The following is an 18,228-nucleotide window of genomic DNA, read 5'->3' as shown; positions in this document are numbered from 1 at the left end:
TATATACATATAAATAAAATATACTTTTATATATATATATATATTTACACATGTAATATAATATAATATAATATAATATAATATACATATAATATATATACATAATAATATAATATAATATATATAATATATACGTATAAAAAAAATTAATCATTTAACTAGTGAGATCTTTTATAAACAAATTTATAACATGACAAATTTATAAAAATTTAAAAGATATATATATATATATATATGCATAAAATATCTACGCATATACATATAATATATATACATAATAATATAATATATATTATTATATTTATATTATTATATAATATAATATAATATATACTTAAAATAAATATATATCTATAAATATATATATATATATATATATATATATATATATATATATATAAACATAAGATATCCACACATATAATATATATACATAATAATAATAATATAATATATAATATAATATAATATATATAAATAATTATATATATATATATATAAACATAAGATATCCACACATATAATATATATATACATAGTAATATAATATATAATATAATATAATATATATATATATATATATATATATATATATATAACATATTTCTCATTCTCTTTGTTTTTTGTTATACACTTTGTTTACTCTCTCAATTGTCTGGTTTGTTTTTCAAGATTTAATTTTGAAGGTAATTTTTCTTCTTCTTATTACATAATTTTTACTCTCTGTACATGGTTATGTTCAAATAGGTGTTCCTCAATTTCATTCTATGAAATAATTTTTAGGTTACACATTTGATTATCTTTATTTATTTATTTATTTTCATGAAAATGTTTGACTCTTATTTTGTAGCTCTTCTTTTTGTTACTTTGGTTATACACTTTTTTACTCTCTTTTAATTGTTTGGCTTGTTCTTTAAGGTTTAAGCAGATCTTCAAGGTACTTTTCCTTTTATCATAATCTTAATTATACATTTTTTTTTCCGTTATGTTATGTTCAAATGGATATTCTCAAATTTGGGTCACACATTTAATTATCTTTACTCCTTTATGATAATTTTATTTATTATTTATTTTTTGTTTCATGATAATGTTTAATTATTTACTATAGAGGCTTTGATGTGTACAAGAAGTTGGATATGGAACTCAAACCATCTAGGTAAGTTACTCAAATTTATTAATATTTTTTGTTAGTATTTTTTGTGAATTCTCATCTAATATTCTACATTTGGTGTTTGTAGGTGTTAAAAAATTAAAAGGAAAAGATGTTCTCATGAGTGAAAATGAATCTGATGAAGAAGGTACATTATATTCTAGTAATTAAAATTTTCAATTTCAATTATTATATCATATCTAATTTTTCATTTTTTTTCTATGTGTAGGTGAATCGAATGCAAATGAAACCACTGATCATTTATAAAATTAATAAATATTTTGGTTATTATAAAATTTTAGTAATGTGTAATTTTTTAGCTTTTATATAATTATTTGAATTTTATTTAGTTGTTATTTGATACTTTAATTTGAGATTTATACTATTATAATATTTTTCTTAATATTTGACATCATGAAAATCAAAAAGAGTATGTTATTTTAATATTGAATATTTTGATAGTATCATGATTCCGTTGGTGTGATTTTTAAATTTTTTTTATAAAAAATATTTAATTGATATATGGAACAATAAAAAAATGGGTATGGGTATGGGTATAAGAAAATACCCGTTACCCGGTGAGGATGGGGATGGGTCAAAAGTTGTATACCCGTTGGGTTTGGGGATGGGAATGGGGATGAATTTTTATTATGAGGATGGGGCATGGAATCATGATACCCGTATCCGCCCCGCCCCGTTGCCATCCCTAAAAACAACCGATCAAAGTATAAAATTTATCCAAGACAAATTAACCCATACAATACAACAATTTGACACAATGATATATTATATTTAAGTTTTTCTTAATCTTCTCAAGCTAACATAAATGTGTCCTTTTTTTTAACACAATCACACAAGAAATCTAAGTCAAACTTTCTTGCTCTGCTATAACAATTATTAATATATGTGGTGTGCGTTAGTGTTGTATATTTTAAAATTTAATTATTTATATTGTATACCAAGTCTTCTTCAATACATAGGTCAAGCAATCTATAATATCACTCGTTATTTTCATTCATTTGAGAGATGAAGATGGAAGGTGAAATTGAAAGGTTCATGAAAGTATGGATTTCAAGCATGATATCTCTAAGTTATTGTTATTACATAGTTTCTAGAATACCAAAAGGGCTATTGAGGTTTCTCTCCCTCCTTCCAATTTTTTATCTCTTCTTCATCCTTCCATTATACCTCTCTTCACCAACCTTAGTTGGAACAACTTCATTCTTCCTTTGGCTTGCCATTTTCAAGCTTCTTCTTTTCTCCTTCAACCAAGGACCTCTTGCCCTAATAAAACCCCAAAACATTCTCCTCTTTTTCTCCATAGCTTCTCTCCCCATCACCCCAAAACAAAACCCTCCAAAGCAAAACCACATCACCAACAAACCCAAATGGCTTTTCCCTCTAAAACTTCTTCTTTTTGCAATGATCATTCGTGTCTATGACTACAAACAAAACCTTCACCCTAATCTCTTTTTGCCCATTTATTGCTCCCACGTTTACCTCTCCCTAGACCTTCTCTTAATCTTCATTGGAGCCACGGTTCGAACCGCTTTCGGCTTTGAGATCGAACCACAGTTCAACGAACCCTACCTTTCCACTTCACTTCAAGACTTCTGGGGTCGCAGATGGAACCTCATGGTTTCTCATCTTCTACGTCCTACTGTGTACAATCCTACACGTACTGTGCTTACGAGTTTTGTGAGCTTCTCTTGTGCCTCTTCAGCTGCAATGTTACTCACTTTTCTTGCATCAGGACTCATGCATGAGTTAATTTACTATTATCTTACACGTGTGACTCCCACGTGGGAAGTGACATGTTTTTTTGTCCTTCATGGTGTGTGCACGGTGGTGGAGGTGGCTGTGAAAAAGGTGGCTGGCCACCGTGAGTGGCGGTTGCATGGTCTGGTGTCAGGGCCCCTTGTGATTTCATTCTTAGCCATCACTGCAAATTGGTTGTTCTTTCCTCAATTGCTGAGAAATGGTGTGGATACAAAGGCTACTGAAGAGTATGCTCTTTTGATTGAGATTTTTAAGTCTAAGTTTTCATTTCAAAGTGTTGTAATTCAATGAACATTATGAGTGTTTATCTTTTCTGAGGTCAACATAATGATTCAGTTTCTTCGTAAGTAATTGTCTTTATTTTTATTTTGAAGACTTGGTGTGATTTTGAAAGACAACGAGTCAGATTAGTAGTAAACATTGTGTATCTTATGTTGTTTATTTGGATTTGTGATTGTATTCATATTCATGTGGTTTAGGTCATTTCATTCATGTTAAAAATAAAAAGAAAAATACCATTTTAGATAGATTTGTTAAATATCACTTTTTCAATACATGCAGAATAATTAACTAAATGAAGAATAAAAATATAACATTTTTTTTAAAAAAGTTTTATAAGACTAAAAATACTAATAAGAAATGAAATATGTATTTAGCCTTAAAATTAAGAGTTATATGATTTTATTGGTTCTCAGATTTGCAAATCAGAGGGTGGTGGTTAAAATATAGTAAATTTGAATAGAACATTTATTGTTATATGTGATTAATTTAATTGAATTAATGAATTTAATAAGTTATCTTTTAATATAAGTTTAAATTGTCATTTTGAATATATATTTTAAAATATTAATTTTTTAAAATATAAATAGCTGAATAATAGTAATAATAAATTATTTTTTTAAAAATATGAATGATTTAAAAATATTATTTTTAATGTGATAATAATAATTATGAAAAAGTAAATAAAAGAAAGCTTAATAAATAAAATTATTTAAAATTAAATAAAATGTTGGACAAAAAAAAAAACTATCACCATTTTCGAACAAGGTAAACTATTATTCGTAAATCTCTTACCTTCTCCTTATTTCATATCATTATTTTATTCAATTTTTGCTATAAATCATCTCTAAACTGTTAATTATACTAACAATCTTACAAATAAACTCCAATATATATATATATATATATATATTTTTTTTTTAAACAACTAAGTCAAATCAATCTTCCTAAATAATAAACTCCCGATATTATGAGTGGGAGATTCATTAGTGACACAATTGATTTATTTATTCTCAATTTTTTATTTATGTCAAATGCAATGTGTTACTTAACAAATGGGAAAAAACCATCATCAACACCAAAAATTATTGGTTACATTTCCAAGTTTCTTATTTTCTTTAATTCTTTCTCAAAGTTTGGTATAAAAGGTTTCTACAGTCACTCATCTCTCATCTATTCTGTTTTTTTTTTTAATTCTATAAAATAATCAGTCATTAGTACTCCATCAATGTTCTGATATAGTTTTGTTTCTTATAAATTACATCGTATTTATAATTTAGGTTTTAGTATCTCAAACATTTCAAAAGCTCAAAAAGTCTTGTATAATGCTTCCAACAATTTCCTAATATTTTATATTTTATGTATTTTTTTTTGTCTAAATTAATGGACTCCAAGGTTGTAGAGATAGATTTTTTTTTCCCTTTCTGATACACGATAAGTTGTTTCATAATGGTGATTTTGACCTCAGGTTATAATAAAAAAAAGGTATAAGTTGTAGGAATTATATGAATATTGGCCACGCCTTTACCTTTGGGTATAGTATAATTAATGTGTGCATTGTTTTATAAACTTTGGTACCATCAATCAATTATTTACATAAAATTATTATCATTCAATATCACATGCTCATTAAAATAAAAGGTATCGAAGACCCCCCACATACTATATGCAACACTAATAATCATTATAGAGAAAGAAAGAGGGGATGATGAGAAGGATTAAGCACCATAGTTGTATTAATTAAAACTTCAAAATATTTGAGTAAGCTTTATAGCTAGCTAAACCAATTACTAGCCATCGATGATGAGACATAATTTTTAATTTTGTTGAAAATTTTGACACAATATTTATTTTTTCTTTTTAACAAACTTTCAAGAAATTAGAGGTCAATAACTAAAACATAAAGGTCAGAGGTCAGGTGATGATTACCTAATATTTAAATAAGTACATCTTAAGATCATGAATTTTTAAATATATAATCTAGATTACTTTAATCCAAATAATTAGATTAGGTTTTGGATCCAAATCTATTTTTTTAATAATAGTTTGATTTTTTTTTTAAATTTAGATCCAAATATTTGGATCAAGATTTAATATAGATCTAAATATTTGGATCAAGTTCAAAATTTAGAATGTGTTTTTTTATAAAAGAAATTAAAATTGATATTTTTAAAACTTGTGTCGTCGAGACAGACATTATTAAATTTGGCAGAATTTTGGCTAGGACTGACTCGGTCGAATTTTGGTTAGGCCGACTTGGACAAATTTTGACGGGATTGACTCGACGAAATTCGGCATGGGTCAACGTGGTCAAATTGGTTGAATTTTGGTAGAAGTCGACTCAGCTGAATTTTAGTCATGGCTAACTAGGCCAAATTTTGCTCGGGGACGACATGACCAAATTCGATCAACTTTTGGTCAGGGTCGACTTGATCAAATTCGGCTGAATTTTGGCCAAGTAAGACTCAGCCAAATTTGGACGAATTTCGGTCAAGGCTAACTCGGTCGAATACGGCCAAATTTCAGCAAGGATCAATGCTACCGCAAACCATCATATTTCGATTGGGACCAAATATGCCAAAAATTTTGTTTCAGGCTGACTTTGTCGAATTTGGACAAGTACGATCAATTTTCGACTACGGCTAGATATGTCCAAATTAGGGTTGTGGTCGATTTAGTCAAATTTTAGTCGGGGTCGACTCGGTCGAATTTTGACTGGGGCTGGCTCGATCTTATTCGACCAAATTTGGGTTCAAGCCAACTCGGCCAATTGCGCCAAAATTTCAGTTGGGGGCGAATTTGGCCAAATTTTGGCAGTAGTCGATTCGGTTAAATTTGACCGAATTTTGGTCAAGGTCGACTTGGCCGAATTTGACTGAATTTCGACTAGGTCGATTTGGCTGAATACGACTAAATTTTGGTCGGAGTCAGCTCGACCAAATTTCGACAATCTTCAGTGGGGTTGACTCAATCAAATTTCTTCTAGTGTCAATTCAACTGAATTGTAGTTTGGATCGATTTGTCTTGACTTTTGGTCTGAATTGGTCATCTCAACTTTTGATATGAGCTAGTTCATTTCAATCTAGAGTCAAACCCAACTATAAATTTAAATTGAATATTTAAAATTTTTCATATTTAAAAATATAGATTTAAAGAATGAATATACAATAAAAAATATATAAAATATAGATATGTTAAAATCTAGATCGAATTAGAACAAAAGTAGGCACAGCCCTGCTTAATTTGCATCGACATATGTTGGAAGATGATGTTAGTAAAATGAATACTTGAATGTGTGGTCAATGAATTCTTCTTATACCGACCTAATTTGGGAACTGCGTAAGGATGGTTTGTCATAGTTGAGTCTTTCGATTAATCTTTTATTATAGTTTATTATATTAAAATACACTACTTTCAATATTAAGTTTGATTTAAATAAATAATGCATGGTGTTACTTTAAGTAAAGTACAAATATGTCATCATCAACTACAAAATGCAGGTTACATAGTGCTTGGTTACCCAACACTTTGTATATATTATTATTGTTTAAAATGTTCACCATTACCGTAACTGATCTAAGCAAGTTTATCTACACTGCAGTTTCATCTTAATTTTTTTTAAATTCGATAAAGTTCAGTGATAACTCCATTAATAGTCGGTTATAATTACTTTTTCTTTACTAGAGACACTTTATTTGTAATTTAGGCTTCAGTATCTCAAACATTTCTAAGCTCAAAGTCTCGTTCATTTGAGCAGTGCTTCCAACCTTCTCCTTTTTCTTTACAATAATGAACTCAAAGGTTATACCATTAAATTGTTTTTGTTTCGGAAATTATAGGAATAAATAGTCATTTCATTGGTAATTTTTATGTCAAGGAAGATTACTAGTTTTTTTTTTTATTCGGTTAGTCTTATCATCTCTATTTAAAAGATAAATTTTCCTCCCCCAAACTAATTGAGACTTTTTTTTGGGGAATCTATAATATCAAATAGACAACAACATCAACTCAGAAGAAAAGGGGAAAAGCATCGTGTATTGGGAGAATAAGATATTGTGTCACATTTAAGAAGTCGTCGATAATTGTGAATGATTGAACCAAATCTTGATATACTAATATTGTATGTCTATTGTTTATAACTTTTATAACATCCATACATTATTTACATAAAATTAATATTATTCCAGCCTCTAAGTCTTCAATATCACATGCTCTACCAACGTAGATCTATAACATTTTCATTGAAAATTTCACATAGATTGAAGAGAAAGTGTGAGAAAGAGAAGATATGGATGATGAAATTGAAAAGTTGATCGAAGTATGGATTTCAGCATTTTCATGTCTATGCTATTGCTATTACATAGCTTCTAAAATACCAAAAGGATTCTTGAGGCTTCTCTCCCTTCTCCCTATTCTTTTCATCTTCTTCATCCTTCCCTTCACCCTCTCTTCACCTAACTTAATTGCATTCACTTCCTTATTCCTTGTTTGGCTTGGAACTTTCAAGCTTCTCCTTTTCTCCTTCAACCAAGGCCCTCTTGCCCTATCACCTTCAAACATTCTCCATTTCATCTTCATAGCTTCCCTCCCCATCAACCCCAAGCAACACCCTTCAACAAATCCAAACACCACCCAAAAGTTCCCCAAATGGCTTTTGGCCCTAAAAGTGCTTACTTTAGGCTTCATTGTACATGTTTCTTCCTACATTGAACACCTGAACCCTCATTTTATAACACTTCTCTATTATTGTTACTTGTATCTTGGTTTAGAGATTGTGTTAGCTTTTATAACTTTCACTGTTCAATCTGTTTTTGGCTTTGAAATAGAACCACTATTCAACAAACCCTATCTTTGCACGTCCCTTCAAGATTTTTGGAGCCATAGATGGAACATTATGATTACTCGTATTCTACGTCCAACCGTATACAATCCCGTACGTCGTATATTTAATGATGTTGTGAACCCTATGTATGCCACGTCAGTTGCCATGTTGGCTACATTCCTTGTTTCTGGGCTTATGCATGAGTTAATGTACTATTACCTCACACGTGTGTCTCCCACGTGGGAAGTGACGTGTTTTTTTGTGCTTCATGGTGTGTGCACGACGGTGGAGGTGGCTGTGAAGAAGGTGGCGCTCCGTCGTGGGCGGCAGTTACACCATGCCGTGTCGAGGCTTCTTGTGATGGTGTTCTTGGTTAGCACATGTTGGTGGTTGTTTCTTCCTCAACTATTAAGGAATGGTGTGAATACGAAGGCCACACAAGAGTATGGAGTTTTGGTGGATTTTGTTGTAAAGTCTCGATTACCTTACATATATGTATGTCTTTAGGGTCAACATAATGTTATAAACTTATAAAGTTTTTTTCCAACTATCCATGTATAATTTATGTGAGAAAGTTTTGTGGGACACTTGTTTGGATTAGATGGTAAGAGAATAAGAATAAGAAAATGAAATAAAAGAAAACAAAAGAAATGAATAGAAAGTAAATTACTTGAATTAGATTAAAAAAATAGTGAAAATGATATGAAACAAAATGATTTTTTTATTTATTTTAATATATTTTGTAATAATTTAATATTATTATAATTAAAAACGTAAATATTAAGAACATAGTTTGAAAACATAATCATTGTTGCCTAAACCATAATCCACCATTGTAAACGCAAATATTATCAAAAGATATAATTGATTATATTAATTTTTCTTCGTACTGATTGAAGTAGGAATAAAACAAATTTATATTGCATGGTACAACATTTTGTGGGAAGACTAAATATTCAGAAAAGAATTGAATGATTTAAGTTGTAATGTTTTTCAGATTCCCCTTTATTTATTTTGAAATCGTTTATTTTGAAATCGTTTTATCTCAGCCTTTCAATTCAGTGTACATGATCTTCTGTTCATGTTTATGAAGCCCGGACACATATTACTAAAGTGTTCAATTTAAAAAACATTTTTTTTTTTTAACATAATTTTGACATGACTCCAATACAATATTAATAATCACAAATTCAATAATTTTCTAAAAAATCTATAAATTTATAAATTTATCATATAAATTTCTATTATCATTATAAAAATAAGCAAAAAGTATTATCTGATCCCCACTTTTTATTTTTTTTATATTAGATAAATAAATTAGATTCATTTATATACTAGTTGACAATATATTAATTAAAAATTTGAAAATAATATATATTTATATTAAAAATTTGAAAATAATATATATTTATATATATATATAGTATATATATACCGTGTCCCGTATCCTGTATTTTTTAATTTATAATTTAACCTTCAGTGTCGTCTCCATGTTCATATCCAAACTTCATAAATACAAGTTTCCCTTCCTTTTTCATATGGTACAATTGCTAATTTCAGTCAATTATTTATTAGTTATCATTTTTTTGAAAATCCGAGAAATTAGTTTCACATTGGTTAAGAAAAATAGCTTTGTGGAATGAAGCTCGATTAGGCCTGGTAACAATATACCCTGCTATTTTACCCCTCATGTTTTATAATAAGTCTCAACAAAACAAATGAAAATCAACGCTAATTAAAAATAAAAAAAAACTACAACATGAATCAATGATGACGTGCTGATTTTGCTCCGAGATAATTCTTTAAATATTCAATAAATTAACATCCCACAATCAGAATTCTTGTGTATTTGATTTTCATGACTCTTATTCAGTTAGTAGATAAGTGTGATGAAAAAGTGCATTAAGTTGTAGGCTAAGCTTTATTTTCAATATTATTGCAATGGAAGAAGCAACTAAGTTTTTCCATTTTTAGTGGGTAATGTCAGAGATAGCTGACGAATAACTTTCTTTAATCTTTTTAATTGATTTTGCACCAATTTGTAATGATGTCTCTGGATTCGTCTTCCACCATTCTTCTAACCGGAGTTGGAACTGAGAGGGAGTTGGAAAAAAATGGAAAAAAAGACCAAGTTGAATCTCATCTCATTAGAGGCTCACGGGTAAATTGAATGTTCAGTTCCTAAAATTTATTAATTTTGTAATCTTATTCAATTTGTCTAAACCATGTTTCTTAGGGTTCGAATAGAAGGTACTCTATTTGATAACTATGTTGAACAACTTGAAATTGCTGAAAATCAGCATATGGCTATTGGTATACAATTTTGCAAAGTCAAGGTCTTTTAAGGTACATGGTTTGTCCATTATTTATTTTCGTCATTCATAATTTCTTTATTTTGGAATTTATCATTACTTTACATTTTATTATTATTAAATTAAATATCTTTTATATGTTTTATATAGATAAGGTCCATCTTCAGAATTGCATGGATTCTACCGAGATAATTTATAACATCAACTCTCAAGAGACCTCAGAACAAATTCTAAGTCAATTGTCTTGAATAATCTAAACACAGCTTTGGAGATGAGTTTCTTGAACTGTCCCCTAGAAACACCATAGAAGGGTTAAAAGATTTGTAGGACGGTATGATATCTACAAAACTGTTTGTGTGTGTAAAAAGCCGTGTATTCCAGAATAATTTTCTGTGAAAAATGTAACAAACACGTCATTAAGGTTAGTTTCATACTAGCCACAACTATCTCTGCCCTGCTTTTTTAAATGCAATGTTATATGCTCTTTTGATTACATTCGACTGCTCTTTCTGATTATGTCTCTATTCAGGTATAAAATAAAAGTTTGAGTCATGGATGAAACAACTTTTCTACTATTGGACAGAGATGCATCACTTCACAGAGATGCATCATCACTATGGTTATTCAAAACTGCATTATATATACTGATGATATAGTTATTCAAAAACTGCATTGTATTTATCATTCAAATTTACAATGTCTATTTTATTCTTTTTTAACTATTTCTAATTGTTATATTCGAAAATAACCTTGTGCATTCTAAAATAATCTTGTGGTAAAAATACTAGTAATAATGATGAAACAGTGTACGACAGAATTTTGTTTTCTTCTGCAGTTGTGATTAGGTGTCATTGTTAAGTAATATGACAGAACCATGTTATAACTATTAACCTGTTTATCACTACAGGTTTAACATGAAATTTACTAGTAAAAATAGGAAACGGTTAGTTTTATATTAGCAGCTTGTAATACACCTTTCTCATATAAGATGATTTCTTGAGTGTGAATCTACTGATCTGAGATTATCGCAACTAAATCAGTGATCTTAAGTTATTATAGTGATGAAGTTGCATTAAATGGTTGAGTTTTGCCGTTAATGCTTGTTCTACCCAATTACAACATGATTACTTTCATCGAAGGATACATGTAGTTTCTACAACTTGCTACTCTTGACGCATCCTATTCACTTTAAAACAGTATAAAAGAATATGTGAACTAAAGATGAGTGTCTCATACTAAAAGTGACAATACGATCAGCAATGTGTTATGAAAGAGAATGTGTTAAGATACTCAATAAACTGGCTCAAATCATTATTAATATATATCAAGAAAATGTTGCTACCAAGTTCTGGGTAAAACCTTTTCTAAAAAAAAAAATAAAGGGCATTGTTTTCTAACTCGCCCTTGTTACAATGTATCTCACCCCTATATCTAAAAGTGTCCATAAAGCTACAATGAAGCCAAAAGAAAGGTGCATATGCTATACACCTTAACCTTATCTTAATGATGCAAAAGAAAAAAAAAGAAAGCAATATACCCTTTATGAGATGTAGGAATCATGCTTGGTTGTGTACAGTTTTCTTGGACTTGGGGTATGCAAGTACTGATCCCTGCTTGGTTAACCCTTCAACGATAAAAGAAAGAACCCCCAGAGTAAGGCAGTTCTGTAGAAGTGATTGGGGTGTACCTGAAGAATCGTGAGGACGAGTCTTAATAACACATACACACACACTGAGACTATTACAGTTGGAAACTTATCTAACATACAAACATGCTTTTCAATGAAAGAGAAAAACTAGAAGAGGCATTTTGTTTTATTGAGATAAATGCAATCAAAATAGGCAGAGATTAATCTGACCTTTTATCCTTAATCAAGTTAATAAACTTTTCAAGTAAAGGTTGACAATTCATCAATTATTGGAAAAAAGGATACCAGGAAAACTTGTAGCAAGACCAGCACAACATCCAGCTAGCCCAGCATTAATGGCTGCAGATGCAAAAGTAATCACATTATCAGTGAACAACATTGTACTGGCAAGGATTTTGAAGTAAGCTCATACTGTATTTGACAGAATTAAAAGTTTGTTTCACCAAAGCACACCTCTTGGGTGAAGGAACGTGTTCTGTTGGTATTTTTTGAAGCACTCTTCCACGTAGCGATTGAATATTATCATATCATAATTCCTTTTATCATGTTCTTCTATGTCATTTTAACAAACACTTTACCTCCAACTATCTAGTCTATCAGTTTTCAACTAACCTCTAACTTAGTCATTTGGAATTTTGCCGAAATAGGATAAATATTTTATATCATCATCCTTTCCTCTAAGTCTTCCCAAGATGCAGACAGCCAAACTATCAACTCCAGATAAAATTGCAAATGTCTATTGAAAAGAAGAAGAAAAAAAATAGGCGTTCATAAAGTAAAAAGCCAGACAGAAAAATTAACAACATTGATGTGTGAGTGTGATATACCTTAGCATTAGACCCTGCTTCAATAAAGGATCCTTTAAAGCCTTTCTTCTTGATCAATCCAGCACCTGAAACAGACCAATTGAAAGCATCCTTGAGCATTAATACAAACATTCACCAACTATTAAACTCTAAGAATTTCAGTCTCATGATCATAACCCTCTGCCATAGAAATTTAGTTCGAAAGTTGATTTCTCTGGCTACTTGGTAGGAAAATATATTATAGATTCACAAGTTTAAATGACGTGAAGTCCAAATTAGAGAGAGGACCGTAGCCGAAAAGGGAGCCAGCGAAAGCACCACAAGCGGAGTTGGCGGCGGAGAGAAGAAGGCAAACGGTGGGAGACCCGTTTCTGAGTTCACATCAATTTCTGAATTAACTGTTGCATTCGATGCCATCACTTTTTGACTATTCATGATGGGATGACCCTGCTCTTCACTTCAATTTTTTCAACACTAACATCACCTCTTTCACCAATTAATGAACTAATCAATGTTGTTATTCGCTTAATCCCAGAAAATTTAAAATATTTAGGAACACATGGATGAAGGTTCTTCTCTCATTATTAACGTAATGTAATTTTCATTGTTATTAACGATAATCAAATTATTTTAATACGAAAACAAAGTTCTGAAACCGATTGATTCAATAAACTTGCAATTTCTGTGCAAGAGTGGCTTTGTCCAGTGTCGTATTTCACAGACAACAAATTTTCTTCTACTTTAGAAATACCGTACTTTTTTTATTATTATTTTACCATTATATAAATTTATGTATGAAACAATTTTTTTCTTTTCGTTATCTTTTACCTTTTCTTTTACTTTAGAAATACAAAAATCTACCTTTTTCTTATTATTATTTGACCCTTTTATGAATTTAAGTATTAAACAATCTTTTCCTCGTGGGAACTATAAATCCCTAACTGATTTTATTTTGTTTTAGGGGACGTGAGAACCGATTCTCGAGAATCGAATCTGGGCGCTGGTGACCTCTGAGAATAGATTCTTCAGCGATGGATTGCAGAGAATCGATTCCCGTGGCCACTGAACTGAATGGAGAACAGATTCTCCTTGTTATGTAATCGATTCTCGGGTACGTTTCAGTGAAGGAGAATAAATACTCGTGCTTTTGTGTTGTGTTGGTGTCACTGTTTTTGTCTGTGTTGTCTTGTAGGTGGTGCATTCCTCTGGAGATCTCGTCGCGGTGGTGGTGCTGAGTTGGTGAGGTGGCTGGTCGTGGTGGTGTGCTGTTGTCGTTGGTGGTCTGCTCCGGTCTGCTCGTGTCGGTGCTTTGGGGATCGTGGTGGTTCACCTTCACTCTGTTTAGGTTTAGATCTTCAAGAGGTAAGTAATAAAGTTTAGCATACTTTGTATATACATGTGTGCTATGAGATTTAATTTATTTATTATGGAAAATAATTTAGGTTTGTGTGTTATAGGTTTAATTTAAGTTTTTGGTTTATTTTAGGGTTTATTGATTATGTTTAAATACAGGAAAGTATTTATAACTTTTAATTTGAAAAGATTTTTACTTTATCATAGTTAAATTTATAGAATTTTAATTAGAAAGAATTTTAATGGCCTTTATTTGGAGTTTGAAAGAATTTGGGGTTTAGCATAAAAATCATATTAAGTATAAAATATTGAGTTTTTAATTTTCTAAAAATTATAAATTAATTAGTTAAATAGAATTATGTGTAATAATATTCACCATTTATCGTTTATGAAAGATGAGCATATCTGATAAAGGTTTTTCACATGGCATAAGAATGAGATATTTCATATATTTGGATGATGGATGTAACTTTTCAGGATAGCACTAAAGGCTTATCAAAACTCAATTTTTATCAATTCTTAGCTCTATTATCCTTGTTTATAAAATGTAAAACTCAATTTTATTCATTCTTTAATTCAAAAATGTTGTTCAATAGTTTATAAACAATAAAGATCCAAATGTTTTTACAATAACATAAATAGAAACTCTCCCAACAAAAGGTCTCTACTACAACTCATAGTTGGGCATGTGTCTTTTCTTCTGTCTAGATGTATAGTATTGTAATATTTTAAGTACATGTACATGTGACACTTATAATGAATTTTATTTCACTTTTTATCATTTCCTATAGTAACTTCATTTAAATTATTGTTAAATTGATTTATATTTTCATTTGTTTAAATTGTGGTAGCAATGACTTCATCTTTATCAACTAAAAGACAGAGAACTGGAAATCAAAGAAGAGAAAAAGCTTTGGCCATTGAACCTGCACTTCCTACCAGAAGGCTACCCTCAATCGAAGAAGTTTTAAACCAAACACGGTTTTTTGGCGAGCATGATCAGATGATTGAGTATGGGAAGGCATTTTACAAGAGGAAAATCCTGACACCAAAGATAATGAATTTTCCTTTCTTTGCACAATCAGGTTTGTACTTTCACCATCATCTTCAATTTCAAGGTTTGGAGGAATTTGTATGTATGGAATGTCCATACTTTGAAGATCTCATAAGGGTATTTTATTCCAACCTGAGAGTGGAAGAAAATGGTTACCTCTACACAGAGGTTAACAAGACAAAGATTAAAATGAAACCTTCTGATTGGTTGACCATAGCTCATCTGAAGTATCAAGGTCAACGACTCTCATTTCCAAACATACCTGAAGACTTACCCTACAACCGTGACATGGCATTTGGTGCCATGATCAGACCAGAGTTTCAGGGTCAAAATATGAGGACTGTAGGAGCTATGAATGTTAATGACAGACTTCTGCATTACGTGTTGGTGCATATCTTGAGTCCTCGTGCTACCAATTTTGCAAAAATAATGCACGAAGACATTTTTATGCTATGGGTTATGAAAAATAACGTTTTGGTTAATTGGCCTCATCACATCATGCAACATATGATAAAATGTAAGGACAATAAAATGCCTCTTCCGTATGGTATTTTGATTACCCAGATCATGGGTTATTATGGCGTCGATTTAACTATCGATTCATCTACCACACTGGGTTGGACTCATTACTTTGGTACAAAATCGTTGAAAAAATTAAATATTGTTAATGTGAATGGTGTGTGGCAACATGGTGGGGTTAATGAGGATGATGAACAAGAACCTGAAGGAGAAGATGTTGAGCATGAAGACTCATCCGTACCTGAACGCCATGTTGAAGACAATAGAGCAGAACCTCCGATCCAGCATGATGCTGAAATGCTTTCACAAATTTGGGGAGGTATTCAACATCTGCAAGAAGGATTAGCTAATTTGAATTCAACTGTCACCAGAGGTTTTGATAGGGTCACTGAAAGAATTAACCGTTTAGAAGAAAGATTTGACACCTTTCAAGACTCTTTCAAATAAATGATGTTATTCTTTTTATTTTATTTCGACTATTGTAATTGAAGTATATTTTTCGATCTTATGTTCGTATACATTCGGTTAAATCAATTTCGTATATTTTTTTCTTAACATTTTTACAATTATTACAATCTATAGCAATTGATTTTATGAAAATCCATAATTAACATTCTATTTAACATTAATTATATCGATTAAAACATTTCATTCAATTAATCATGCATATTTTTATTTAATTGTTGTTTTAACAAAGCACTCTATATTTTAATTAACTAAATTATCAATTTTCTTATTAATAATTTAATTTAAATTATTTTTATCAATTTAAATATACCTTTAACAAATTATTCACTAAAATGAACTTCAAAAATAATCACTATTTTTTTATTTAATCAAATTACTCATAATTTATTTTGACGTGATTTGTAGTGATCATGTTTTTGTTTAAAATTAATGTCATCAATTACAAATTTCTCATTTTACGTAATAACTCACATTTCAATTTAACAAAATTATACTAATTAGTTTAATTTTATACCCAGTAAAATTTGTAATCTTCTAATTTAATTTATTAAAATATTCTTTTATCTACCAAAAGATATCAAACCATTCACAATTTTTTTCTTTAGTTTTTTCACTTTCAATTTTCTTTTCTTAAAACAAACAACAAGAGTTACTACTTGTAAAACCCTAGAAAATAACGTTTTAAAAGTGACAGTGGTTTAAAAATAGTGAGACTCGATTATTTTAATATTAAAAGGTTTTAGTATAAATAGAATTGTTACAAACGAGTTTCATTATTTTAAAACACATCATCTCTCTAGAAACCACTTTTCTAGAGTTATCTGACTTCTCTCTAGAGGTTCTGTCTCTTTGGTCGTCTGATTGAAGAACCAAGACCGTAGGATTGATCCTCTCGGCGAGCTCTTCAAATTGGACCGATCAGTTTCTTCGTTCGCGTAAGTTGAGTTCCCACTCTCTTTTTTAGTATTTTCTGTTTTCTGTTGCATGCAAGTCATCTTCCTGCTTGCATGCGACGTTTTAATCATCAGTATGAGTCTCTGCTGATCAGTGATCATAATGGTATGTCTTGATCGTTCTTGTGATATTTCTATGTGTAGATAGAGCATCCTGTGGAGTTAGAGGTGTTGACGTTTTTAAGACGTTGACGTTTATAAAGTTGTCTAAACAAGATAACAGGTAAGGGAAACTAACTGTTTTTCTTGAATTTCGTATAGAAATCATTCTGATGACTTTGAATTGCATGATTGAGTGTTGTATGAGTGCTTGAATTGTGTAATTGAATGTATGATTGGATTGTGCTAGATTTATGGACTGTTGCATGTGAGAACAGATTGGGAATCTGGTATTTTCGCCTAAGCGAGCAGCTCTCGCCTGAGCGAAAACATCAAAAACTCATCCCCTGTCTCTGCGCGAGATCTCGCTTAGGCGAGTCAATCTCGCTTAAGCGAGAGTCACTCTCGTCTAAGCGAGACAACTTAGCCTGAGCTAGAATTCGCCCAGAGTTTGGGTTGTTCTCTGTTTCGAGCCTCGCTCAAGCGAGAATGACTCGCCTCAGCGAGAGAGCCCTTTTGCATGGGTGAGACCTTCCAGCTTAGGCGAGAACCCCTGCAGCTGAGTGTTATTCCCTTGTTTCTAATGGATGAAGCTATGTTTAAATGTTAAAATATGAACTTAGTTATGATATGTGTAGTGAAATTGCATGAAGTTGGAATATGAGAAGATGTGGTTAAATTAGGATTTTAAGGGAATTCTAAGAGGAATGTTTTAGTGTATGTAAGGACATAAGGACTCAGTTTTGGTTGGTATCCTGACGCTCCAATAACCAATAAGCCTCATGTAGAGCATAATGGATTATGTCGGGAGGAGTAGCAGGAGGTCCTAGTCTGTGGACCTGATTCAGTCACAGACGCGAAGGGGACTTACCTTGGGAGTGGTTGGGTGATAACCCCTTGTGTCCAAACTCTGCAGAGTTTGGGAACCGTCACAAGTGCATGCCACCAAGAGATCCGATGTCGCTTACATAATTCGGATATTGAGT

At 30.8% G+C, this 18,228-nt stretch overlaps 3 protein-coding genes and 1 long non-coding RNA gene across 6 annotated transcripts; 3 read left to right on the top strand and 1 right to left on the bottom strand.

Moving 5' to 3' along the window:
- The first annotated feature begins 2,149 nt into the window (after positions 1-2,149).
- Positions 2,150-3,368, top strand: LOC114188946 (probable long-chain-alcohol O-fatty-acyltransferase 5). The gene has a single exon (XM_028077622.1). It carries the CDS (start codon positions 2,177-2,179, stop codon positions 3,218-3,220), a length of 1,044 nt encoding a protein of 347 aa, XP_027933423.1. The 5' UTR covers positions 2,150-2,176; the 3' UTR covers positions 3,221-3,368.
- A 4,125-nt stretch (positions 3,369-7,493) lies between these two features.
- Positions 7,494-8,579, top strand: LOC114189171 (probable long-chain-alcohol O-fatty-acyltransferase 1). Its single transcript, XM_028077875.1, has one exon. The coding sequence runs from the start codon at positions 7,497-7,499 to the stop codon at positions 8,535-8,537; it is 1,041 nt and encodes a 346-aa protein (XP_027933676.1). The 5' UTR covers positions 7,494-7,496; the 3' UTR covers positions 8,538-8,579.
- Positions 8,580-11,649: 3,070 nt separating this feature from the next.
- LOC114189133 lies at positions 11,650-13,552 on the bottom strand. Its single transcript, XR_003605572.1, has 4 exons — positions 13,085-13,552; positions 12,818-12,882; positions 12,276-12,329; positions 11,650-12,029 (listed from the first exon to the last, which is right to left on the bottom strand). It is a non-coding gene; the product is annotated as an uncharacterized LOC114189133 (long non-coding RNA).
- A 121-nt stretch (positions 13,553-13,673) lies between these two features.
- On the top strand, positions 13,674-16,243 carry LOC114187530. 3 transcript variants are annotated; one of them, XM_028075799.1, is made up of 3 exons: positions 13,674-13,907; positions 13,989-14,158; positions 15,029-16,243. In XM_028075799.1, the coding sequence occupies exon 3, from the start codon at positions 15,153-15,155 to the stop codon at positions 16,167-16,169; it is 1,017 nt and encodes a 338-aa protein (XP_027931600.1). In that variant the 5' UTR covers positions 13,674-13,907; positions 13,989-14,158; positions 15,029-15,152; the 3' UTR covers positions 16,170-16,243. The 3 variants fall into 3 exon arrangements, with proteins under 3 accessions (XP_027931600.1, XP_027931601.1, XP_027931599.1); XM_028075800.1 differs by having other exon boundaries at positions 13,676-13,907; XM_028075798.1 differs by having other exon boundaries at positions 13,676-13,907; positions 15,001-16,243.
- Positions 16,244-18,228: the final 1,985 nt, after the last annotated feature.

Source organism: Vigna unguiculata, chromosome 6, assembly GCF_004118075.2.
Source record: "Vigna unguiculata cultivar IT97K-499-35 chromosome 6, ASM411807v1, whole genome shotgun sequence".
In the NCBI taxonomy this organism is placed as follows: Eukaryota; Viridiplantae; Streptophyta; class Magnoliopsida; order Fabales; family Fabaceae; genus Vigna; species Vigna unguiculata.
This window is presented reverse-complemented; position numbering and strand designations above follow the sequence as displayed.

What these genes read in the sequence shown, in the direction of transcription:
- LOC114188946 (XM_028077622.1), top strand. Translation starts at nt 2,177, where the DNA reads ATGAAGATGGAAGGTGAAATTGAAAGGTTCATGAAAGTATGGATTTCA.
- LOC114189171 (XM_028077875.1), top strand. Translation starts at nt 7,497, where the DNA reads ATGGATGATGAAATTGAAAAGTTGATCGAAGTATGGATTTCAGCATTT.
- LOC114187530 (XM_028075798.1), top strand. Translation starts at nt 15,003, where the DNA reads ATGACTTCATCTTTATCAACTAAAAGACAGAGAACTGGAAATCAAAGA.